The 26,248-nt window shown below is 50.9% G+C and overlaps 1 protein-coding gene across 4 annotated transcripts in view; it reads left to right on the top strand.

The window, feature by feature from the left end:
• The window catches only part of PTPRU (protein tyrosine phosphatase receptor type U), a 78,641-nt gene that overhangs the window by 41,568 nt on the left and 10,825 nt on the right, over window positions 1-26,248 (top strand). Inside the window, exons 15-23 of one of the 4 annotated variants that reach the window (XM_072974928.1) lie at window positions 3,655-3,684; window positions 6,565-6,722; window positions 16,724-16,914; window positions 17,614-17,689; window positions 18,185-18,261; window positions 23,409-23,445; window positions 24,039-24,127; window positions 24,219-24,335; window positions 25,109-25,263. In XM_072974928.1, coding sequence (XP_072831029.1) covers window positions 3,655-3,684; window positions 6,565-6,722; window positions 16,724-16,914; window positions 17,614-17,689; window positions 18,185-18,261; window positions 23,409-23,445; window positions 24,039-24,127; window positions 24,219-24,335; window positions 25,109-25,263 — 930 coding nt within the window. Of the gene's footprint in view, window positions 1-3,654; window positions 3,685-6,564; window positions 6,723-16,723; window positions 16,915-17,613; window positions 17,690-18,184; window positions 18,262-23,408; window positions 23,446-24,038; window positions 24,137-24,218; window positions 24,336-25,108; window positions 25,264-26,248 lie in introns of all 4 variants that reach the window. The other 3 variants (XM_072974927.1, XM_072974930.1, XM_072974929.1) reach the window with 3 other exon arrangements.

The raw sequence follows: 26,248 nt of genomic DNA, 5'->3' as shown, positions 1-26,248 counted from the left end.
CCTGAAAATGGGCACCATCCTCCTGTGCCTGCTGGGCTGTTCTGATGGGGATAGTGTGGAGATGACCCAACTTTGAATCCTCAGCCCCCTGCAGACCTTCTGCCAACTTGTCTGCCCTAAACACTGGGTTGTGGTGGTGACCCTGAGCCGTGGCTCTTCCCGGGCCCCACCCTCTCTTGGGCTCAGCTTGCCCTGAACTCTGTTACAGTTGATCTCTGAGGAGTCCTCCTGGCCCATGACTCAGAGGCCTCCCTCCTGCCCCTGCCATCCCCTAGGCCTCAAAAGTCCAGTCTTGTGTTTGTGACGGATGCATTTCTTAGTGCATTTTGCAGTAGGTGGCGTGAATCCCAGCACATCTTAGAATCCAGAATTTAGAATTTTGGGGTTTTAGAAATACAGGATTTGAGATTCTAGGAATCTCAGAATTTGGAATTGTAGAGGTTCTGAGCCTAGAAGCTGGGAGTTGCCAGGTAGTTCAAAGACATCTAGTCTAGTGGTCTTCCAGTCCTTCTAAGCAGCAGAACCTGTGTGTGAAACACCAGATACACCTCTCCTGAGAGCCCAGTGCATGGAGCAGCTGGAGGCTGAGCCTTGGGTTGGAGCCGAGTCGGGGATGGAGATACTGAGGCCTGGAGAGGGAATGGACCTGCCTAAGCTCACCCAGGGAGCCCGAGGCAGAGCCTGCGCCATCCGCTCCCCACCTGGGCTCTGGCTTCTGTAGCCCTGGCTGCTGCCAGGCTGGGCACACGTGGGCAGGTTGGCTCTGGGTCTCTGGGCTGCCAGAAGAGATAAGCAGGATCCAGGGAGATGAGGGAAAACTGGCCAGGGCCCCATTGCCTGAGGCCAGGCACCAGCAGAAGAGAGACTCTTTCAGAGAGTCTGATGGTGGGACTTGCCAGCCGTGGGGTGGCACGGGGCTGGGGGCGACCTGTCCCGGGTGTTAGGCTCTGCTTTTTCCCTTCCCTTAGTCCCTGCACAGCTTCCTGAGATGAAATATTTTAAACTGTCATTTAATGTATATTACTCTGTGCCAAGAGCTCTGCACACATCACCCATTAGAACAGCAGTTATTGAGCACCTACTGTGTACCAGTTGGGACCCACCAGAATTTTCCCTTCTCAGATCCTTCCCCATGAAGCAGGTCTGAGTCCCTGAGGAAACTATAATTAAGCGACTTGCCCACGTCACTCGGCTGATAAGTGGCAGGGCCTGACTGAACCGAGGCCTGACTGCAAAGCCCGTCCTCCTCACAGCCCGGCATGTGAAGGGCCTCCCGACAGCAGGTGCACAGTAGGTTCTTGTAAGTGGCAAGGCCCTGGTGGGCCTGGGGAGTAGGGAAGATAGAGAGGGCTGTAAAGAAGGGATTAGATTTTGGGGGGGTGCATGTGGTATTGGAGGCCCTAGAAGTCTATCCTTGAGAGAAGATTGGCAGAGTAGGGGATGTCACCCACCCCTGCAAAGAGAGTGCTGGGCCCAGGAGAGGATGGGTCAGAGGTGCTGCCACTAGGAAACCCTCCACTTTACACAGCTGCTACTGGAAGCCTCTAGGATTTCTCTTAAAGTCATTCAGTCCCATTCTGTAGCACCTCACTGCCTCCCCACGGATCCTACCTGGCCTTCAGAGTCCCCTGTGCTCCTGAGGCCTCCCTGAGTCTGCACTGGGGGTGCTGTGGGACTGAGCAGCTCTGGCAGGGATAGGGGTGTTCAGATCAACTTGGGGTGCGGATGTAATGGACAGATTAGGAGGTTGCTGAGGGAAGGTCCTTGTTGGAGGAAGGAGGCACCTGGGGTGGGGGGATTACGGGAGACATCTGGGGGCAGGTGGATAGTGAGGCTGGCTGCACCTGCCCCTGGGGGACCCCGGGGTGCTCCAGGCTGGCTGGATCCCATGCTTCTGTTTCCAGAGACCACCCCCCCACCTCCTTCCTTTTGCAGCACCTCCCTCCCCCTGTGCTTTGTTCACATACTTGCAGCGCTTTGCTCAGTGTTTCTCTTCCCTGCTGGACTGAGATCTGCACAAGGGCGGAGGAAGCTCTGTCTTGTTGGCTGTGTGTCCCCGGGGTCTGGCACGGGGACTTGGGTCTTCCTGAACCCCACCCCCAACCCAGCAGGCAGAGGGGGTAGAGAAGGGCTGAGGGGGATTATTATTAACCTCGCTTGTTTAGAGGATGAAATAGAAGCTCACAGAGGCGGAATTCTTTTATTTGTTTTCCCTCATTTACTGATTGCTCAATTCAACAAAATATTTATCGAGGCTTTATAATGTGCTGGGCACTGTCCTGGGCCCTGGGGATCCAGCAGTGGGTAAAAAAGGCCAGGATGCTACCCCCTTGTGCTTTGTGGCTGTAAGTGGGGGGCTAGAAAAAGCACAAGTGTCGGCAGGGGGGTGGTCAGAGAGGCTAAAAGGGGACATAATGTAGTTGGTGATTGTGAGGGAGTCTTTAGGGAAGGCCCTTTTGAAGTCATGACACTTCAACTGAGACCAGAAGAATGCCACTCCTTCAGCCCACCCCCAGCCCCTTAGGACCTCTGTGACCAGCCACAGGCCCTGGACACCCCCTCTGTCCCTGGAATGGATGATGTGCTGTGTGACCTGGAGCCAATCTCCTGCCCTGGCTGGGCTTGTCTTCCCCTCCCCTCTCCTTCCCTTCCCTCCCTGCTGACTTGGACGGAGTGTCTTGGTGGCTGGTTAATGGAGGACCCTGGAGGGGCCTGGATGGGGCCTCAGGAGGGAACTGGCTCTGGGGTCAGGGTCCTAGGCCTGCTCTGGACTCTCACTGACCCCCAGCAGGCCCTGGGCAGATCATGACTCTCGGGGACCCGGTTTCCCCACCTCCTCACTGCAGGTGCCTTGAGGTCCCATAAGGGCAACTGGCCCAACTGTGCTCTGCGTGTCCTGTGAGGGGGCAATCTGGGTCCTTTAATGGACCCCATACCCAGGGGCAGTCTGGAGGACAGGAGAGTGGCCCCAGTTTGCCCTGGAGTCCAGTCTGTGTCCCCTCTGCCCAGCCCCTCCCTGCCTGGCTACTTGTCCCCTTCCAGGAACAGGTGCTTGCAGAGGGCAGTCCTTTCAGGGGCAGGGGGGCCTGCAGGGGTGAGGGGCACGGGGACCAAGGTGGGGGCTGTTTGCAGGGGTGAGTGCAGCTGTTACCTTGAGCGTGGGAGTGTGTGTTTGTGAATACGTCTGTGTATCTGTGTATGTTAATAAGTGTTTGAATACATGTGTATGAGTATCTGCATGCATGTGTATCTCTAAGTGCATATGAGTGTGTCAGTGTGTTTCTATGTGTACAAGTGTGTATTCATATGAGTGTGTCTGCGTGTGTGTGAACATGCGGTGTATTTCTCTTTGTGAACGCATGTGTGTGTGACTGTGAGTGAAAGCTCTACTTACCCCCAGGCCCTTTCCTCACCTCCTCCTCCTCCAGCGTCAGGCTTGGGGAAGGTTCTGGAAGGGGCCTCAGGTCCTGGTCCTCAATGACTGAGCCAAGCCAGCCCTTGGGACAAGGAGGGCCCTTCTGACCTCTCAGCCCCTGGCCAGCCCCCTCCCCAGCAGGAAAGCACCAGGCCCCTCCCCGCTGGTGCTGCGGCCCTGGGCCCGGCCTGGTGGGAGGACCGCGGCCCACCTGTGCTGTTCTCTTTGCACGCTGCCAGGAGGGACCACTATGCCTACTCCTACTACCCGTAAGTAGCTCACCCGCCTCGGGGCCCTGCCCCTCCCGCTGGGCTTGGGCTCCCCCACCCCTGCCTGGCCCGGGGTCAGCCCCTCCTCCATGGGTACCCTGTCTCTGAATGTCCCTCCTCTGCTCTGTGTCTCCTCTCCCTGTCGTCCTCCTGTGTGGAGGTCACGAGCGCTGGCTTTGTGGTCAGTCTCAGGTTCAGACCCGGCTCTGCTGAGTCACCCCAGGCAAGTCACTTAACCTTCCTGAGCCTCCTGTCCTCTTGTCCCTGGAGGCAGCCCCTTGTGTTCTTGAGCCACTCCTGCTGGTCAGGACCTCCTGACGTCAGACCACAGTCCACGTCCAGGAAGTCCTCACCAGCTCCCGCGCTGGGGTCCACAGCTGTGTGCATGTGTGTGCGTGTGGGGCGCAGACCCCCGGCAGCCCTCCCCTCAGGGCAGGCAGCTCCCAGGGCCCGGCCAGCCCTTCTCCAGCAGGGGCCCAGCTCCTTAGACCCACTGTTTCCTGGGTGCCTCCTCTGGGCTCAGTCCTTCCCACAGAACCTTGACAACAGCCCTGAGAAGAGGCACGATGATCACCCCATTTTACTGATGAGGACACTGAGGCTCAGGGGGATGAAGAAACTTGTCAGAGGTCACGGGACGTGCAGAGCTGGGGTTACAGCCCAGGCCCCCGTCTGACTCCACAACCTGCTGACGCTGCTCTGTGTTCTGCCTGGTGTTCTCTGCCTCTGCAAACCTTCCAGAACATTCCCCTGCCCCTGTGCTTGTTCCCTCCTTGCACAGCAGGCTCAGGTGGCCCCAGGCCAGCCCAGGGGACAGTGGTCTCTCACCTCCTCCCCGGGCCTTAGACTTGCATCAATGTCACCCACAGTCACACTGGCTTTTCCAGCAACCACACCCTCGTCAACTCACGTGGAGCCTCCAGCTCGGCTTTTACAGGAAATGCTGACAAGGCAGCTCTCCCTCCCCCTCGACTTCTCAGTTAATTCTGAACCTAAATGCAGAACTTTTTAGAGCGTCCTTATTACACCGCATCTGCTTGATCTCACCCTGAGGTCAGGTGGAGGCCGCCATGCGAGTGTCTCTCCTGGTCTTGTCTTTGTGGATCTGGGTGGGTGGTGTTTGTGGTTCTTCTTCCAAGTAGACGGGAGGCTGGGCGGGAGCAGAGCCCTGTGGCAAACCGCTGGAGACCTCCTTCTCGGCCACTGTCCATTCGTGGCACCACTGTTCAGTCAGCCTGACTAGCCGTCCTCTGTCTGTCTCCCTGAGGCTTGCTGGTGTCTGACCTGTCCCTCCCCCCCACCCCCCATCCCCTCCCCGTCTCTCTCCCTCTCCTTGTCATTGTTCCTTTGGTGTCTCCTCCTCCACCCCCGCCTCCTTCTCTGTATCCTCCTAATTCCCTTGCCTCGTCTCTTCTCCCTCCTCACCTCCCTCCCTGCTCCACCTTCTCTCTTATGTTCATGGTCAAGGTCACAGCCACAGAGGCTTCTTCTCACCTTCCCCAAAAGGGTCTTTGGCTCTGACTTGGGCCACAGTGAGGGTGATGCCCAGAGCCTGCGAGTAGGGCTGGGGGTAGGAGGCCTGGGCTTGCTGAGCCGTTTCTCGTGCAGACTGGGAAGGCCTTGCCCACCTCCATGCACAGTGGCCTGGTCCCCAGCGTAGACACAGAGCCATCATCTTAGCACAGAAAGAACACAGTGGTCCTGGCAGGAGGGGCACCCAGAGGACATCCTGTGCCCCAACCCCCACCCCGGGCAGCTCTTGAGGCAGGACAGGGCCTGTGGAGGTTGCCTGGGAGGACTGCTTCACTGACCTCTTCATCTCCATGGACGATCAGTGTCCCTGAGCCCGCCTAACCTGGAAGTCCTCCCCCAGGTCTACCCTACACCCTGCATGCTTTGGGCCCAGCAGGTGAATGGCTTGCTCATCTTGAGCCTTCCCTTGATCAGCCCCAGCTCTTCTCCAGTTAGCGCAGGTCCCAGTCATCTCCGCTTTGCCTGTTGCTCAGCCCATCAGCCACAGAGCTGTGGCTCCTGCCTCCCCAGCCCCTGTTCTCCCACCCACTTTCCTCCAAGTTCTCTGGGGTCGCAAACTGCCAAACTCATCTATAAAGCTGGGTTGGAGGCCTGGGTGGTGCCGAGCCCTTGCCCAGGGTCCTCTCTAGAATGTCTGCTCTCTTAGGGAGGGACCAGGGCCTCTCCCCTTCTCCCTCTGCTGCTCTTGGGAATATGGACTCTGCGTGAATTTCTTTACAAGTCTAGTGTGGTGTGTGGTGTTTGGTGGGACCATCCCGGGGGTTCTGAGGGTAAGAGAAAGTCATGGCTGGAGTTCATTCTGTGCCTGGGGAGACTCCTGAGTCTGGCTGAGCACTAGCTAGACCCCCAACCATGAAGGAGTGTAGGCCATCCCCCCTGCAGGAGGACAAGTTCCCAGGGCAGCTGTCTGGTGAGGACGGAGGAAGGAAGGTAACACATGGGGCATGCGGGGCTGGAGCTGGGGCAGCCATCTTCCTGGGTCGGGGTGGGGTGACTGTCTGCTGTAACACCAAAATAGGCCCAGAGTGATTTTTCCTTCCTGGTTCCTGAGCCCCTGGGGCCAGGGAGAGTTAGGAGACAGATCCCAGCCTGAAGTCACTGCTGCTCCATCCCTTGTCCACAGTAAAGGTCCCCAAGGCAGGGACCCTGCCCAGTCCTGCCTGGGGAGGCAGCGGCTCCCTGGGTCTGGTGAGCGAAGGATGGAGGCAGAGCCCCCTCAGCATCCAGAGCTGCTTCTAGACTGGCTCCCGGCCTCAAGGCCCCCTGACTGCCCGGACTCCTCATCTACCTCTGGGTGCTGTCCTGCTGCACTTAGCACCCACATCGCCCATCAACCTCTCTCTGCAGGAAGCCAGTGAACATGACCAAGGCCACGGTCAACTACCGCCAGGAGAAGACCCACATGATGAGCGCCGTGGACCGCAGCTTCACAGACCAGAGCACCCTGCAAGAGGATGAGCGGCTGGGCCTCTCCTTCATGGATGCCCATGGCTACAGCCCCCGGGGTGAGTGCCTGCCCCTTCCCTGTGGCCCCCAGGCACTCCTCCCCCAGAGCCAACGGCACAGAGCCCTGCGTCAGATAGTTCTGTAACATCCTGAACTGAAATGGAAGCATCTCCTGTGCTGCTGCTGAGTTACCAGCATGGGCACCGCAATTCAGAGAAAGCACAGGTATTACCTTTGTACTGGAAGAGCTTAGGAAAATTGAGGACTTAAGATTCATGTAAGAGGAGCACAGGTTCAAGTATTAATTGTGTGAAGTGTTCCAGGAACTCAGGGGAGGGAGCGCCGCTCTGGGATCAGAGCATCTCTTTCTGGCTGTGTGAGAGGCAGACCAGTGCCTAGGAGGAAGTGCTCTCAAACAGACCTCAGTTTGCATCTCAGACCCCTTGAGCTCTGTGACCTGGGGCAAGTAGCCTAACCTCTCTGGATGTCTGCTTCCTCATGTGTGAAATGAGGGTGAAGATCATCTCTGCTGGTAGGGCTGCTGGAAGACAAAATGAGAGAATGTGTGTGCATCATTGAGGGCTGTGCCTGGCCTGCAGGAAGGGTACAGTGAATCAGCTGTATATGCTGGGAGCTTGTCACAAGTCGCTTCATCACACATCCTTTTATTCTGCTTAGTGCTGATTCGTACAAAAGCAGATATAATATTTATGAAAATCATAAAGTCATAATAACATAACCAACACTGGTGAATCCCACTGTTGACTTTGAACATCATCAGGGTGCTCCTCCCATATCTCCTACCTCCTTCTTAAACATAAATATTCCCCTGAAATTTGTGTTTCTAACTTCCTTGCCTTTGGGCAGAAAGTGTTGCCATGTGTGCATGTGTCTCCAAACAGTGCATTATATAATTTTGCTTATTTTTGAGCTTTATAGAAATGAAATCACTCTCCATTGTTCAACTCAGCATCATGTTTCTCATATTTACCCAGGTGGATGTTTTGCTTTGGTTCATTTATTTTCTCTGATGTATAGCTTTCCATTGTATGAATATATCACAATTTATTTCTCCATTCTGCCATCCATGGGCATTTGATTTGTTCCTAGTTTCCCTGTTATTACAAACGAGGCTGCTGTGAACATTCTTAAATGAATCTCCAGATGCACCTGCACAGCAGATTTTAGAACTGCTGGGTTATAAAGTATGTGCTTGTTCTGCTTTATGAGATAGCGCCAAATTGTTTTCCAAAGTGTCTTTGCCTGTGTTCACTCCTAGCAGCAGGGTATAAGAGTCTCCATTGCTCTCCATCAGTATCAAAATTCGCCAGACTTCTTCACTTTTGCCAAACTAGTTTCTATAAGATGGTAATTCTCTATAGTCTTAATTTGCATTTCTCTGATTACTAATGAGGTTGAACATATTTTCGAGTCATCATTGGCCATTCAGGTTTCTTCTGCCATAAAATGCCTGTTCATGTCTTTTACCTAATTTTCTATTGGGTTTTCGGTTGCTTTCTTAGTGGTTTTTAGGAGTTCTTTATATATTTAGGATGAGGATCATTTATCCCTTATGAATTGCAAATATCTTCTCCCAATTTGTGGCTCATCTTTGCTGGTTATTTATAGTGTCTTTGGATGAACAGATTTTTTATTTCAATTTAGTCAGCTTCATCAATCTTTTCCTTTCTGTTTTCTATTTTTTTTGGCGTGTGTTTTCTTAAAGAATTCTTCCTTATGCAAGGTCATAAGGCATTTTTTACTTCTTTCTAAAACTTAATATTTTGCATTTCACATTTAAATCTTTGTCCATCTGTAGGTGACTTTTGTATGTGATATGAATTGAGGATTTTATTTTATTTTTTTCTATAGGGAAAACCAACTGTCCCAGCATTGGTTAGTTTTTTTTTTTTCGTGGGGGGTGGAGGATTAATTTATTTTTTTAATGGAGGTACCGGGGATTGAATCCAGGACCTCACGCATGCTAAGCAGGCATTCTACCACTGAGCTGTAACTCCCCCCGCCCCAGCATCAGTTATTTTAGTTCATACTTTCACCACTGATTTGCAGTGCCATCCTTCTCATACATCACATTTCCATCTATATGTGGATTGTGTTTTGGCTCCCTGTTCCCTTTCATTGGCCAGGTTGGCGATTCCTGTGCCAGTACCAAATCTTTCTTGATATCTGAAACATCAAGCCCTCCCAGCTTTGTTCTTCATTAGGGATGTCTTGGCTATATTTGCCTTCGTTCCCTTTCTTGTAAATTTTAGGATTATTTTTTTAGGTTCCTGGGGAAACTTTGTGGGATGGATTTGTATTGAATCTATAGATCAATTTTCATCTTGTATCACTGAAACTCTGTACTCGTTAAACAATAACTGCCCGTTCCCCCATTAGCCCTTGGCAACCACCATTCTACTTTCTGTCTCTATGACGGTGATTACTCTCATTCAAGTGGGATCATATGGTATTTGTCTTTAGGGACTGCCCTATTTCAGTTAGCATAATGACCTCAAGGTTCATCCATATTGTAGCTTCTTTCAGAATTGCCTTATTTTAAAGGCTGAATAATATTCCATCGTATGTATACTCCACAGTTTTCTTATCCATCTGTCTGTTGATGGGCTCTTGGGTTGCTTCCATGTTTTAGCTATTGTGAATAGTGCGTCCACGAACATAAGAGTACACAGATATCTCTTTGAGTCCTGCTTTTAATTCTTTTGAGTGTAGACCCAGAGTGGAATTGCTGGATCATGTAGTTCTGTTTTTAATTTTTTGAGGAACTGCCATGCTGTTTTCCACAGTGGCTGTACTGTTTTACATTCCCACCAATAGTGTGCAAGGATTCCAGTTTTCCCTACATCTTCTTGTTTTCTGTTAAAAATTTTTTTTATAGCAGCTATCCTAATGGATGTGAGGCAGTATCTCATTGATTTGCATTTCCCTAACGATGAATGATGTTTTAGGAGTTTTATACACGCACGCATGCGCGCACACACACACACATACGCACACACATATATATTCTGGGTATTAATCCCTTATCAGACAAATGATTTGCAAATGTTTTTTCTTATTCTGTGGGTTGCCTTTCTACTCTGTGGGTAGTGTCTTTTGATGCACAAAATGTTAAAAAAAGTTTTTAAGACAAAAGTGGATTTTTATTTGATTTTATTTTTTACAATATTTTTGAATTTGAAGTATAGTTGATTTACAATGTTGTGTCAGTTTCAGATGTACAGCAGAGTGATTCAATTATACATATATGTGTGTGTGTCTGTGTGTGTGTGTATTTTAGATTCTTTTCCATTATAGATTATTACAAAATATTGAATATATTTCTCTGTGTTATATAGTAAATCTTTGTTGTTTATCTATTTTATATATAGTGTTTATATATACTAGTGTTAATCCTAATTTATCCCTCCTCCTCTTTTCCCTTTTGGTAACCGTAAGTTTGTTTCCTGTGTCTGTCAGTTTGTTAACAAGTAAGTTCATTTGCATCATTTTTTAGATTCCACATATAAGTGATACCATATTTGTCTTTCTTTGTGTGACTTACTTCACTCAGTGTGAGAATCTCTAGGTCCATCCATGTTGCTGCAAATGGCAAGATTTCATTCTTTTTTTTCTTAATTGGCATATAGTCAGTTACAATATGTCAGTTTTTGGTACACAGCACAATGTCCCAGTCAAGAGTTCATTCTTTTTTTATGGCTGAATAATATTCCATTGTATGTGTAAACTACATCTTATTTATCCATTCATCTGTCAGCGGACACTTAGGTTGCTTCTATATCTTGGCTGTTGTAAATAATGCTGCAGAGAATATTGAAGTGCATTATCTTTTTGAAGTAGTGTTTTCATTTTCTTTTAGTGAATACTCAGAAGTAGAATTGCTGGATCATATGGCAGTTCTATTTTAAGGTTTTTGAGAAACCTCTGTAATGTTTTGCATAGTGACTGTACCAGTTTACATTCCCACCAGCAGTACAGGAGGATTCTCTTTTCTCCACATCCTCACCAACACTTGTTATTTTTTGTCTTTTTGAGGGTAGACGTTCTGACAGGTGTGAGATGATATCTTACTGTGGTTTTGATTTGCATTTCCTTGATGATTAGTGATGCTGAGCATCTTTTTATGTGCCTATTGGCACATGTCTTCTTGGAAAAATGTTTAAGTCTTTAATGCATTTTGAGTTTGTTTTTGAATATTGTATGAAAAAATGGTCGTTTCATTCTTTCACCTGTAGCTGTCCTGTTTTCCCAGCACAATTTATTGAAGAAACTGTCTTTTCCCCATTGTATATTCTTGTCTCTTTCATAGATTAATAGACCATATGTGTTTGGCTTTATTTCTGGGCTGTCTATTCTGTTCCACTGATCTATATATCTGTTTTTGTGCCAGTACCATAGTGTTTTGATTACTATAGCTTTGTCATGTATTGTGAAGCCAGGGTACTTGATTCCTCCAGCTTTGTTTTTCTTTCTCAAGATTGCTTTGGCTATTCAGCGTCTAAACTTTCTAATTAATTCTAACTTGTCTGTAGAATCATTCACATTTTCTGAGTACAAAGGATCTGTGAATTTTAACAGTTCTGTTTCTTCCTTGTTTCTTGTCCTTTCCCCTTGACTTTCTGCATGGCACTGGCTGGAGCCTCAAATACTATGTTGAATGGAAGTGGTTACAGGCGAAATCATTGTCTTGTTTTCCTGGTTTTAAAAAAATGCTTCTAACATTAAAACACTGAGAATGAAGTTTGCTGTAGGTTTTTGGAAGAAATGTCTTATCAGATTAACTAAATTCCTTTCAGTTTTTAGTTTCCTAAGAGGTTTTTATTTTAAATGAGAGTTAAACTTACCAAATGCTTTTTTTCTGGACTTACCGTGTTATCATATCTTTCTCCTTTAGTTTGTCAGGTGGGTGACATTTTTAGATTTTCTAGTGTTAAAATAACCTTCAATTTTTGGGATAAATTCAACTTGGTCATGATGCATAATTTTTTTAATGAATTTTGGATTAAGCATAATGATAATATTGTTTAAGATTTTAAAGCTGTATTCCCCAAGTAGGATTGCCCCATAATTTTTCTTTTTTGTGTTATCTTTGTCTGGTTTCTGGTATCAACATGCTGTTAGTCTTATGAAATGGATTGAAGTCTTTTCTCTTTTTTCCTTATCATGGGGGATTGGGGTAATTGGCTCCTTGAAGGTTTGGTGGAATTCACCTGTGAAAACATCTTTTTCTGTTGTTTTCTCTACGGAAACATTTAAAACTTTTCATTCAATTTATTTAAGGAACTAAAGGGTATTCAAGCTTTCTGTGTTTTTCAAGACACTTTTAAGAAGTTATAGTTGTCTAAGAATTTGTCCATTTAATTTATGTTTTCAAATTCATTGACATGCACTTATTCATCACGTTCTCTTTGTGACCTCTCTGATTAAATTTATACACCATCCTGCATAGTAGCTGTTACCAACCCTTCATTTTACAAATGAGGAAAACAGAGGCCCAGAGAGGAGAAGCACTTGTCTGGGTCAAAGAGCCAGAAAATGGCAGAGTCAGGATTTAAATGCAGGTTTTTCTGAATTGCCAATTGCTATTTCTACCGTATTGTGCTAGACCTGGAGGAACGGGTAGGATTTGGACCAGCAGAGGTGGGAAAGAAAAGGCATTTGTGGATGCAGAACATGTGTAAATGGATGGAGGTGGGCACGGGAGGACAACATGGAGAGGCCTGCTTGGGCTGAAAACTCAAGTGGGTGTTGGGGACAGTGGGAGGTGAGGGTGGTGTGAGCACCTGCCTTGCTTCTGAGTCCTATGGAGAGATACAGAGAGGCTGGAAACATGGGCTCTGCTCCTCAGGAACTCACTGACTACCTGGGGAGATGAGACTGACCCACACCAGGCTGATTGCTAGGGAATGGTGGGGATAATTGGTGCTGCCACAGTTTTGAGAAGATACACTTTTGGGCAGGGGAAGTCAGGGTTTTGGCTGAGATGGAGAAGATTTGACTGATGGCCCAGAGGCGTGGGCACTGAAGGCAGGATGCAGGCCCTGGGGGAAGGTGTGATGGCTGGGAAGCTCAAGGTGTGTTCAGGAGTCTGGAGCTGAGTCTCAAGGCTTTCTCTCCCTTTCTTTACGCCCCACGCTGGTCTAGCCGCCACTTCCTTCTTTTCTTTTCCAAACAGTGGAGGCCAGATTTTTGTGGTTTTGAACAGAAAACCATGTTGATTTTGATGCAGCCTCAATGTGGAAATTTTAAATAGGGACTTACCATGCTGAGTAAATGTTGAGCTGGGTTGTTCCCAAGATGTTGGAATGTGCCCCCATCGGCTCTGATCCTGCCTCTGAAAACACTGGGTACTGTCCATCTGGAGCTCTTGACCCATCTGGGAACCAGTGGGTTCTGGCCAAGTAAGTGCCAGGTTCTATCATCATCCCAAGGGCCCCTTTATCAGAACGAATAAAACAGAGAAAGACAGAAGGATCTGAGTCAGATGGACCTGGGTTTGAATCCTGATGCTGCCACTTAATGAGCAGGTAACTTAACCCTTCTGGGCCTCCGTTTCTCGTTTAATAGGGGGATAATAGTAGTGCCGACATCTTAGGACTGAATGATTTAAGAATCACAGCAGACGTATGAAAGCACTCAGTGTGTTAGATATTGTTAGCCATTATTACAGGCTGTGTTTCTTTAAAGTTATTTGCTAATTGCAAACAGTGAAGGAAAAGTATGGAGTGCTGCTGGATTGTATAACTGGTGGCCTGTCTTCGTCTCAGGGTGGGTGGGAATCGGGGAAAGTGCCCATTTCTGAGGACAGTCTGAGGATCTTCATCTATCTTTCTTTCTTTCTTTCTTTCTTTCTTTCTTTCTTTCTTTCTTTCTTTCTTTCTTTCTTTCTTTCTTTCACTGAAGTATAGTCAGTTTACAATGTTGTGTTAATTTCTGAAAAAAATCTAATTTTTAGAGCAATTCCATTACTGAATTTATCCTAGAGTCACAAGTCCCTATCACCCAGATAAAATAATTGGCCATCTGTAACCAATTATATTGCATCCACACCCCAACCCAGGCCCCTCTACCAAGGTTATTTTGAGGCAAACCACAGACATCATGTGCATATGTTTCTGTATGTATCTCTAAACATAAGGACTGAGGATCCTCATTTTCAAAGGAGGAAACTGAGGTCCAGAGAAGTCACGTGACTTGAGTCAGTATTCAGATTCAGGTTTCTCTGACTCCAGGCCCAGCGTTCTTTCCTCTGGGCCTTAGCTATCCCTCCAAGACATCAGTTGTCCAGTGGTTACTCCCAAAAGATGTCGCACAATCATGATGGAGCTGGGGAGAAGCCTGGGAGAGCCCCTGGGTGGTGACCTTGGAGCCGAGGCCTGGCTCTCACTTTCCTTCCTCTCCTTTTCCCTTTCAGGGGCTGCCAGCTGTGGGCAGGCTGGTTCTTGAGGTGTGTATGGGGAAGTGTGTGTGTGTGTGTGTGTTTGTGTGTTTGTGTGTGTAAAATCCCATGGTAATTCATGAGTGAGAAGAGTAGGGAACTGTCTTCTCTGGGCCCAGGAATGGAGGCTCCTCTTGGCAACATCCTCATTCATCATCCTTTGTCTCCTGATGGTCTTATTTGTAGAACGTCTTGTGTTGTGCACATGCTTAGCTGCAAGCCGTCCAGATTTGGCTCTGGCTTCCTGTTTGGACCTCAGCCGGGTGGGGTTTTTTGCTTGCCTTTGGCCATTGGAAGATGATTCCATGCTTACTCTTGAGGCTGTACCAGGGCTTCAGGGTCTCTGGGATGAGCTGTTAGACTCTCCACCTGGAGAGCTCTCTATGGAGCTATCAGCATGGTTTCCACAAAAAAACTTAGGACCCTTCTGTTTCCAAGTTCTTGGAGCCACCAGAGGTCTTTTTCTCTTGAAATCTTTGTGCTTCTCTTGTGTGTTTATTGTGGATGCTCTTTAGAATGGTCAGGCCCTGGACCAAGATCCTACAGGGCAGAAGTACCAGGACAGAAAGGCCACCTCTAGTCAACCAACTGCCCTAGTTTTCTGGGACTCAAGGGGTTCCTCCCTTTCCTAGAAGCACTGATCATGTCAACGGCCCCATCTGTGTACCAGGCACTGGGCTGGGTGCTTTACACGCACTTATTTAATATTTAACATCATTGTACTGGAGAGTAACAGGCTTAATTTTCCTTTGTCATGCAAAAAGGGAAATTTCCAGAGAGTACCATCCCTAAGGTCACATGCGGAGCTGGGATTTGATCTGAGGCCTGTGTTTCTCTAGAGCCTGTCTCTCAATCACCATGTTACACTGTGTTCCCCTTAGGATGTTTCATGAAACAAACAAAAAGAGCTTTTTTGTTTTGTGGTGAAAGACAGAGGTGAAACGCTGCTATTTTTACCCATCTCTTGGAGATTTAAAATACACACTAACATGTTAGAAGCCCTGAGATGTCTCACAGGGGAAAAAAACCTACTTATTTCTTCTTAAATGAGTATTTCGCAGACTCCTTTAAAACATAGAACCCCTTCTCTTCCTCCTCCTCTTCTTTTGAATGGAATACCACTTAGTCATCTGGCATGCCCAGTATTTTCTGGAACACACTTTGGCAACCACTACGTTAGGCAAGTCTCTGCTCTTTGGACCAGTTTCCCCATCTGAAAAATGAAGGGTTTGGGGCATCTGACCACGATGGTGTAACTTGCACGTGACTTGCCCTCCAGCTACATAAGCAACTAGAAATTAGTACAAAATACGTGAAACAGTCGTTTTTCAGACATTGGGTGCCAGACAGCTTGCGGCTGTGATTCCTGCGAGAAGAGAAACAAAATGAGGTGAGCCCAGCCTCACACTGACTTTCTACCTGGAGGCAGCTTTCAAACCCCAAGGCTTAGGAGGTAGAACCTGAGCAGAGCCTGCGGTCTCCTGGATTTGAAGAGGCAGAGATCAGAGGGTGGGAAGTGGTGGTGGGGGTGGTGGTGGTGTCCGGCTGGTGCTCCTACACTCCTGCTGTCCATTAGTCGTGACTAGGAATTAGAGGCCAGGCACCCAAGAAGACTCCCCACGGAGGGTCATTTGGCTGAGGCCAGAAGGATGGATATGAGTTCACCAGGCATAAAGGCTGGGGGGTGGGGGTCGGTTGGGGAGTGTTCAAAGCAGAGAGTGTGTGCGAAGGCACAGGGAAGGGAGGGGCCTGGCATCTAGGCCCCGCTGGCTGTTCTCCACCTGCCCCTGCCGGCTCAGAGCTGGGCAGAGAACAGCTGTGAGACGCGTGGAGGGCTGGCCTTGGAAAAGCCCCTGCCGCTCACCTTGGCCTGAAGGAGGGAATGAGTGTTAAAGCGTGAGAGTGAGTGTGTGGCTGAGCTGTTTGCTCAGTCCTAGGACCTGATCTCTGGGACCAGGGTGGGATGTCCTGGAGGATACTGACCAGGAGAGCCGGGGAGTAGGTGGTCTGGGGGTAGGGGATAGTTTTCCCAGGATGTGTGGGGCACTGTGAACCTCTCCACCTGTTCCTGACAATGGAAATGCCAGCGCAGGAGAAATGCCTCTATTCAAGTCAGTTTGCAGAGGGGGTGGCGGTGGCAGCTAACTTCAGGATTGGCTTGTCTTTGAATAGGGTAATTGCTGGGAGTTGTCAATGTTCCAGATTGTTCCCTGGAAGAGGGGGAGGCAGGGGGGACTGCCATGGGCTCTGCTGAGCGCTGTCCCCTGTGGGCAGCAGGTGAAGTCACAGAGGGGTGGGCCCAGCTGGGGAGCCCAGGACAGTGAGGGGACCACAGGATCCCAGCCAGCAGGGCTGGGCCAGAGGTCACGTGATCTAATCGCTCATTTTACAGATGGGAAAACCAAAACGCAGAAGGGAAGGGACTTGCCCAGGGTCACACAAGTTGGGCCCAGCCAGGCTGCTTGTCTCCAGCAAACAGCTTAGGCATCTTCCATGATGACTGTGCTCCCTTCTCTCCCTTGGCACCCCCAGTCCATCTAGGGTTCCCCAGACTGAGGCTTGTGTGTGTGTGAGGAACCCTTTCCCTTTCTCTGACTGCAGGAGACCAGCGCAGCAGTGGGGTCACTGAGGCCAGCAGCCTCCTGGGGGGCTCCCCGCGACGTCCATGTGGCCGGAAAGGCTCCCCGTACCACACGGGGCAGCTGCATCCTGCAGTGCGTGTGGCCGACCTCCTGCAGCACATCAACCAGATGAAGACGGCTGAGGGCTACGGCTTCAAGCAGGAGTACGAGGTGCATGGCCCCAGTCCAGCCAGGACTCCTTGCCAAGGCCTTGTCTGGTTTCGCTTCACTGTGGACCTTGACCCTGGCAACCCTCAGCCCAGCCCCAGATGGACCCATGCTCTGACAGTCCTCAACTCAACCTAAATTTTTTGACCTTGACTTTGATCATAATCTAAGACTGACCTGGTCTCTCTCATCCTAACCCTGACTTTAAGTCTGACCTTCAATCCCATCTGTCTCCATCTGGACCCTGCTAGGATCCCTATCCTATACCCTAAATGAACCTGACCACCAACATTGACCCTGGCCTCTAACCTAAACCCAGTCTGACTTTGACCCTGATTTTCCCCCTAAGCTCCATTTGAACTCTGACTTGAATACTGTCCTACCTCCATCTGAACTTAATTTGATCCTCACCTTTACCTCCTTCCCAACTCAAACCTGGATTTGCCCTAAACCTGACCCTCATTCTAAAATGTCTCTGAACTCTAACCCTCTTTTTCCCTCTTCACACTTCCCCTGCACTGCTTGGTTTTAAACTTAGTCCCTCACAGATAAAGGGATATACAGTGACTTTATCTCAGGTCCCAAGTTTAACCCTGAACTTGGCCCTTATTGTGGTCCCACCCCTATCCTGTTGAGGGGATAGGGGTCTTATGAAGGAAGGGACTTCCCTCCCCCACTGACTACCACTTTCCCTTCTGGCAGAGCTTCTTTGAAGGCTGGGATGCTACAAAGAAGAAAGACAAAGTCAAGGGCGGCCGGCAGGAGCCCATGCCTGCCTGTGAGTCTTGGGGAAGAGCCTGGGTCTGGGGCAGTGGGTGGGAAGGATAGGGAAGGGGGCAAACAGCCAGAGTGAGTCATCTATCAAGGGCCTATCACATGCCAAGCCATGTGCTGAGAGCATCACACCCATTGTCTCATTTAGTCCTCAGTCACCCTGTGAAGTGGGATGGATTATAACCCCCACTTGACAGATAAGGAAACTGAGGTTTGGGAGATTAAGCCTCCTGCCCAAGCTCACACAGCTAATACTTGCCTGAGCAGCACATTACCTCGGGCCTGCTTGATGCTGTAGCCCAGGCTCTTAACTACTGGCCTGGCCTGCCTTCTGGGGGGTGCCCGGGGCCTACTGGTCGACCCTGAGCCTTTAGGTTCCCTGGCTACCCTGCTTGTGCCCCACCTCTGGCCTCCAGGAAAGCCTCCCTCAACTGCCCCAACTCTGGGCTCCCCAGTTCAGCCTCTGCCCACTCCATGGCCACCTGCTCTGTGTTTCCAGATGATCGACACCGAGTGAAACTCCACCCGATGCTGGGAGACCCTGACGCCGACTACATCAACGCCAACTACATAGATGTGAGTGCCTTGCCCCCGCCATCCCTCCGCTGGCCCTACCCGCTCCAGGCTCACTGTCCAGGCAGGGCGGGAATCTGTCAAGAAGTTCGCACGGCTGGGTTCTGAGAGCCCCACTCCTTGCAGTCAGTGCCAGGGAGCTCAGAAGACGGGAGGACAGTGTGGGTAGCAGCTGTCAGGAAGGCCTCTGGCAAGCTGGGGTTGACCTGAGAGATGGGGCCTTTGGTGAGGCAGGATGAAGGGACGAAGGCAGGCAGCGAGGCCTAGACGTGAGGAAGGATCCCCCTCGACGAGGGGCCGAGAAGCTCGGAGGTGGGATTCCCGTGACACACGGTGAGGCCAAAGGCAGGCAGGGGCTGGACTGTGAAGGCCTCAAATGTCAGGCTGAGGAGTTTGGGCTTTTTCCTAGGGGCACCAGGGAGTTGTTAAAAGTATTTGACCGTGATCAGAGTGGTATTTTAAGAATACTTATTCAGGTTTATTGAGCATGTACTGTGTGCCAAGCACTGTGCTAAGCACTTTATACCAAATATTTAATTTTGTATAAGCCCTACAACCATCCTATGTGGTAGTTAGCATCCTGGCCTCACTTTACAGATGAGGAAACTGGAGCTCAGAGAGGTGAAGCTACTTCTCTGAGGTCACACAGCAAGTAAGTGGTTAAGTAGGGACTCAAATCTCAGCCTGTCAGGGTGTCCAAAGCCTTTGCTGCTAACCACGAGGCTCTCCTGCCATCCACAGCAGCAACTGGGTCATGCTGGACTTGAGGGGAGGGGCCAGAGACAGGGCAGGTAGCCAGGAGTTCTTGGCTTGGATATGAAGAAGAGGTGGTGAGTCTGGTCCCCAAGTGTGGGTGATGGTGAGACAGGACAGGCCCAGGGACCCTGGTCAGACTGCTCTTCAGCCCAGCACAAGCTAAATTTGGCATAGAGTCATTCATTTATCAGGTATATTTTGAGCATCTACTGTGTGCTGGGCACCAGTGATATAGCAGTGAAGACAGACATAGTCCCTGCTTCCCTTGAGCATGGAGGTGCTAGTGGGGGAGGCACAGAAACATGCAGGTGAAGTGGATTTAGGTTAGACGGGAAGGCAGAGACTGGAAAAGAGGAGTGGCTGTCTCAGGGATGCACAGCAAGCTGGCAGTAGTGCCAGGGTTAACTGTGGCAGGCTGCCTGGAGGCAGAGGGCTTGAGCTGGCTTTGGGTGGCTGGAGAGGGAGGAAGGACATCCAGGGTAGGGAGCAGCATGAGCAAAAGCCTGAGGTGGAGGAGGAGGAGGCGTGTATCTGGGAGGCGGGGTAGCCAGGGACTCGAGAGGTGAGCTTTCCTCTGCTTCTTCTTTACCTCCTCCTGGGGGCCAGATGTGCTAGCCCATATTCTCCAGAATTCCTTACCTTTTCCCCCACCTCCCATCCTCTCCCCTGGCTGGGCATGGGCTGGGCCTGGCTTCTCAGACTTGGGCAGCTTTGGTGACAGGGGCCCTCCCTGGGTCTCCTCAAGGTCCAGTTGGCTTCTCCCTGGGACCCCGGCAGGGACCTGCCCCTCCCCGCTCTCTCCGGCCCAGCCTGGCCCAGTGGTCTCTGCTCTGCCTCCCCTGCTCCCATCGCCCATTCTGGCCACTCCTGTGCTCCGTCCACCTCCATCTGCCTCTGGCCTAATATCTGTCTCTTTTGCTTTGTACTGTTCCCTCACTGGAATCATTAAGATTCGGATAAACCGTGAAGTAAGTATCTCTCTCCCCGTCTCCTCCTCCTCCTCCTGTCTGTCTGACCAGCTGTATCTCAGACTCTCTCACAGTCTCTGGCTGTCTCTCTCTCTGTCTCTGTCCTCCCTCCCCTCCACTCCGGCACCCAACACCAACGGTTCATTTCAGCACCCTGGCTAGGGGCCACCCAGGGTTGAAGATTCCACACGCCCTCTATAGTAAAGAATTCCTTCCGCCCTCCTCTGCCCTGAGATGGGGTGGCAGTTCTGGGTGCCTCCCCAGGCCCTGTCCCCCACTGGCCACCACCTCTGTCACCTTTGTCTCCAGCTCCCCATGCCTGAGAGTCCTCACTAGCCACACTTTCTGTGGTCCTGGGAGGGGTGGGGCAGGGGATCTGCCCTGGGTGCCCTGTCTCCGCTGCTTGGAGGTTGGGGTCTTCAAGGAAGCCAGGATGGCCCCGGCTAGTCCTCTTAATAATGGTTTCCCTGGTGTTCAAATCCCTTTGTGGTCAGTTTTCTTGAAACTCAACCCTTACCACTTTGTCCTCAATTTAGCCCTAATTTGAATGTTGTATTTTGAGGGAGCAGTTTGGGTGTTCTGTTTTCAAAAATTGTGTCGTGTTTGGGACTTTGAGAATGTTTTTAAAAAGACCCTAATTCATCTAGCAATCCTCTGGCTTGATTTTTAATATAAATTATTTTCATAATAGTTGATGCCTGGTGGGCTTGTTTGCCATTTGTGGGTACCTTTTCTGTTTTACTGCCTTTTTTCTTTTACAAATACGTTTCTTGCTTTTTTAAGATTGCAAAAATACAGTTCATTATTAGCCTCTCAGACAACACAGAGACACAGAGACACTGAATATATAATGTTGCATCTGCTGGAGATGACAGGTGTCCCAGATACGCTCCTAGTTTGTTTTAACAGTTGATTTGTAAAGTTCTCAAATTTAAATGGAATATTAGGTCTACAGAATGTGGTGGATGTACTCAGCCCTAGCACCCTCATTAGGAGGTGATCATATAGGTTCCTTACAATTTTTGTACATCTCAATCTCGATACAACACACTACCCCACTCATTTGGTTATTGTCAGAGTCTTATGAAATGCCCTAAGGAGACTTGGTTTAATGCATCTTCAAATGCCTGTTAACAAGAGCATCGCTGGCCGAGCACCCACTCTGTGCTAGGCACCTCGTGTCACCTTTACCACACTCTGTGAGGTCGGGACCTGCATGTGGCAGATGAGAAAACAGGCTCGGAAGGGTTAAGTGGCTAGCTCATGGCCCTCTGGCTCTGGATTGGCAGAGCTCAGCCTCAGGCCCAGCCTGAACCCTCCACCCTTATATGAGACTGTGGATCTCTCCCTTTGAGGGCATCGGGTCACCGTGCAAGTGGTCAGTCCCCCAGCTCCACCCACTCAGAGGCTCCAGGGAGGGGTCCCGGGACACACTGATGGCCCGGAGTATGAGGACCTGTGATTGCTAATGCTGGTCTGTAAAGTGGGTGTGCTCAGGGTGGTCTCCTTATTCTGCTTTAACATCTGATCATTTAAAACTTTCCATTTCACTGCCCTCTGTATGTTATAAGTGTGCAATAATGCACACATGCAATTAAAAAGTTAATTTGCGGATATTGAGGGCTAACTATTTAGAAACCTGTTCAGCTATTTACTGTAGGGACTGACTAGTGATTGGGTGCTGGCACTAGGCTGGGTACCAGAGGGACAGAGATGAATGGGTCAGAAGAGACCCTGGCTCCCATGTGGGATTCTCAGGCACGCTGGCTTTAGGTGGAGTAGCCCTTTCCCAGCCTGACCGACGCTGGGGATGGAGGGCAGCACTGCCAGCACCTCTGCTGGGCCCCCCTCTCATCCCAGATGCCCAGCAGCTCTGCTGAGGACTTGAGCAGAGACAGTGGCTGGGGAGACAGCGGGAAGGAATTAGGCGAGACCCGGAGAGGTCCCAGCAGTGAGGGCTAGTGACTCCGCGAGGCGTTCCCCCCGCTGGTAACTCTGACTATGCTTTGGTCATTTTCACGGGAATGGGATTTGGGTCTCCAACAGCCTCTTTGAGGAGCATGTCTTGCAATTATCCTCATATTCCAGAGAACAGAGGCTCAGGGAGGTGGAGAGTCTGGCTACGCAGTGTGTTTTGAGGCCCAGTCTCAGCACCGCCTGGGCTCTGGTTGGAAATGCATGATCCTGGGCCCCGCCCTAGGCCTTCTGAATCAGAATCTGCCTTTTAACAAAATCTCCAGGGAGATTTGTGTGTGTGTGAGAGGCTGAGAAGTGCCCGCTGAGTGCCCAGGGTCACACAGCTACTACTTGGTGGAGCTGCAGGAGGGGCCCAGGTCAACTTGACCCTAAGACTCAGATTCTTAACCCCTGTGGTCCACCACTGTCTGCCTAGGAATTCTTGAATCTACACCATTTGGATCTTCAGGGATACTCGTCGACCTTTAAAGTGATAGTGATAATACTGGCTACTGTTAAGTACTGACTGTGTGTTTGCCCCAGTGCCAGGCCCTGGGTGTATGTTACTTTATTTACTCCTCACAACAGCCCTCAGAGGGAAATACTATAGTTATTTCCATTTCATAGATGTGAAAATACAGGCATAGAGAGGTAAAGGGATTTGCCAGGACCTCTTGGGCACTAGGTCCCCAGGGCCGGGGTGGAGTCTGGCTGGTTCCTCTTCTCAGCCTGAGAGCCCTGGGGATGGAGGGGGAAGTAGCTCTTGACAGCTCTTTTGTGAGAAATGACGCCGGTAAAGTGCTTAGCACAGTACGTGACCATAATAGGGCCTGAAAAGATTTATTATTATTTTAATACATGATTATTTTAATGATTTATTCCTGTTATTATTATCATTACTGATTTTAAAGATTTAAAAGGCATTTTCTCTAAGGGCCATGGGTAACTCCTGTGCTCACTGGCTCCTAACCTGAAGCCTTCATCTGGCTACCCCACGCTCTGGGGGGCTGAAGTAGTGGTGGGGGCGGTGCCCATTCTGGTTGTCCTGATGGGGCTGGGACAGCTGACAAGACCCAGCCGGGGGTGTGGGGTTGCTTAGGGTCTCCGGGGCTTTGGGAACAGGGCAGGGTCCCCCTGCAGTTTATTTGTCTCCAAACAGCAGCCAGGTTGTAAGCAGATTGTGGATAATCATCTCCAACTTATGGATGGAGAGACCCTCTTGGCCCATAAAGTGTCCTCCCTAGGGTCACAGAGCACAGATGGGCTTAAACCCAAGACCCTGGTGTCCAAGCTGTGCTTCCATCCTTACTTGGGCACTGGGAGGACAGGGTCACCCTGGTCAGGAGTAGGGTGCAGTTCCCTGGGGAGGGAGGGAGGGGTGTGCAGCTGCTGGGAGAGGAGGGCAGAGAGGCCTAAGCAAGTGAGGGGCTGCCCTCTGGGGTCTTAACATGCCCTCTTCTCCTGTTCCAGGGTTACCACAGGTCAAACCACTTCATAGCCACTCAAGGTACCTGGCACCGCTGCTGCTGCGCCCCCCAGTGTGCTGAGTGCCCTCTGCCTGCTTCCCTGCCTTCCCTGCTGATCTGCCTGACTCCCTGTCTGCCTCCCAGCTGTCTCTGTCTGAGCCCTGCTCTCTGGCTGGTCTTCTGGGATCCAGCCATCAGTCTCCGCCCCCTCTTTGTGTCTGTGTCTCCCTGATGTGTGCAGTCCACTTGTGGCTCCTGGTCCAGCTGTCTGTCTGCGTGCAAAAGGGCCAGCCAGGCTTGGTCCTCACTGGGGCAGACTGTGCCTCTTGGTCTGGGGGCTGCCCGGGTCTCTCTGGCTGTGTTTTTCCCCCCTGACTGTCCATCTGTCTCTCCTGCCTGTGCCCCGGCCCTCCATCTCTGCCCTCTGGGTTCCACTCAGGATAACCAGGGTCTCCAAGCAGGGCCTCTATGATAATGTCCACCCCTAGGGCTCAACAGGCATGAGTTGGCTTTGGCGGAATATTTGTGGGGTGAGCATGAAGCCCTCCTGGCTTGGGGTGGTGGTGCAGGGAGCTGGTGTGCTGGCCCTCGGCAGAGACCTGGCCTCAGGGACGAATGCCCTCTGCGCCCCCAGGGCCGAAACCCGAGATGGTCTATGACTTCTGGCGCATGGTGTGGCAGGAGCACTGTTCCAGCATTGTCATGATCACCAAGCTGGTGGAGGTGGGCAGGGTAAGCGGGGCCGTGGGGGAGGGGGCATGGCAGGCCAGGGGGCAGTGAAGAGCCCACTGAGCCTGCCCTGTGGGGACTCCAGGTGAAATGCTCGCGGTACTGGCCGGAGGACTCAGACATGTACGGGGACATCAAAATCACACTGGTGAAGACGGAGACTCTAGCCGAGTATGTGGTGCGCAGCTTTGCCCTGGAGCGGGTGAGTCTCCTGGCGTCACCTGGACCCTCCAGAGGTGCCTGAGAGGCAGGGCAGAGCCCACCTCCCCCAGCCCAGGAGCAGAGGGTGGGGAGGGCACCACTGCATCCACAGCAAGGCAGTTACTCGGTAACTGCTGGGAGCACGATGGAAAGATGGAAAGGTAGCATCTTTGCAGGCAGCTCCAAGAGGGAGTGGAGATGGTGAGGATGAGGATGAGGATGGCTGCCAGGGGTTGGTCCTGTTCTGTGCTGGGTGCTGTGCTAAGCCTGTTACACATACTGTTTTAGCCCTGGAAAGCTTGGTGAGATTAGGCCTTTACCATGTGCCCCATTTTACAGATAAGGAAAGTGAGGCTTAGAGTGGTTACATCACTCATGAGAATACACAGGTCCAGGGATGGCCAAGTCCTCCTGACTGTGGTCCCATTTGATCCTCAGTAGAATCCCCAGAGGAGAGGCAGTTTTCCCCCTTTGACTAAGACCCAGAGAGTCAAAAGGATCTCTTCGGGCTGCTGTGTAATAGAGGTGGCAGAGTTGGGTGTTTAATAGCGCGGGCTTGGCCTCAGGCTGATCCTGGCCCCACTCCTGCATGATATCCGTCCTGTCTGATGTTGGGCAGGCAGTTTCTCCTCGTGGGGCCCTAGTTTTCTCGCTCGGACAAGGAGTCATTAATACCGTTCCTGTGGCGAGCTGCTGGCTGCAGAGTCTGGCACACAGCAGGTGTCTAATAGACGCCAGCAGCACCTCTGACTGTTACTACTGTTGTCTCCCCAGAGAGGCTACTCTGCCCGCCACGAGGTCCGCCAGTTCCACTTCACAGCGTGGCCGGAGCACGGCGTCCCCTACCACGCCACGGGGCTGCTGGCCTTCATCCGGCGTGTGAAGGCCTCCACCCCGCCTGATGCGGGGCCCATTGTCATCCACTGCAGGTGGGGCGCTGGGAATCCCAGGGAGAAGACGGGCTGGGAGTGGGGTGGCTCAGGGTCCTGAAAGGAGCCTGGGTTTGGGTCCATCCTGCTCAGAGACAGAGGACGGGAGAGAATGAGACCCAGGGGCCCTTTGCCCTTTGAGCTTCGGCTCTGAGGTTGGCACCCTCATGTGCTCCTCAAGACCAGTGGAGGCCCCTCGTCCAGATGCCAAGGAGGCACTGGAGACGTGGAAGGGCTGAAGTGTTGACGAGGTGCTCGGCAGGGCTGAGTTCCATTTGCTTGCATTCAGCGAGTATGCGCTGCGCCCCGGCATGTTGGGTTTGGCCCAAGTGCAGGGAAGTGCCGCTCCTTCTCTCTTCACCCCTCGGTCTTCACACCCTCTGCAGCTTTGACCTTCGCTCCTTCCTTTCCTGCTCCTGCCTTGGTTGGCTCCATGACCCCACTTAGCCTTCCTCTCTCTCCTCTGCATCCTTCCTGGCTCCGCATCTTCCTCTTGCCTCTTAAGTGGGAGCCCAGTGCCCTCTCCTGTTTCTGCCCCAGCTCCCGCGGAAGAACTTAACCTCTGACCCTGTGGCTTTCTTTTGGGGGGGGGTCCCCTGGGCCACAAGTCCTTGGCCTCTGTTTCTTGTCCTGGCTCCTCGGCTTGGGTTCTTATCAGATCCCCAAATGCCACATGGCAGGCTCGTTCCTCTCCCTGCCCTGTCACCCCCAAACCAGCTTCTCTTTGATTCCTTGAGGCCTCTGTAAGGTAATCTTTTTAGAATAAAACTTTATTGATGTAAAATATACTTAAAGCAAAGTACATAAATAATAAGTGCAGATATAACTTCATGTATTTGCACAAAAATTCATTAAGCACACACCCGTGAAGTGCCCAGCAGTCCCCGGATCAAGAAACAGAACATTAACAGCGCCCAGAAGCCCCTGGAGCCCCCTTCCGGTCTGTACCCGCCTCTTGCCTCCCAGCGCGATCACTAGCCTGACT

This window comes from Vicugna pacos, chromosome 13 (genome assembly GCF_048564905.1).
Source record: "Vicugna pacos chromosome 13, VicPac4, whole genome shotgun sequence".
NCBI classification, from domain to species: Eukaryota; Metazoa; Chordata; class Mammalia; order Artiodactyla; family Camelidae; genus Vicugna; species Vicugna pacos.
Note: the sequence above shows the minus strand (reverse complement) of the source record. Positions and strands in the feature narration are given on the sequence as shown.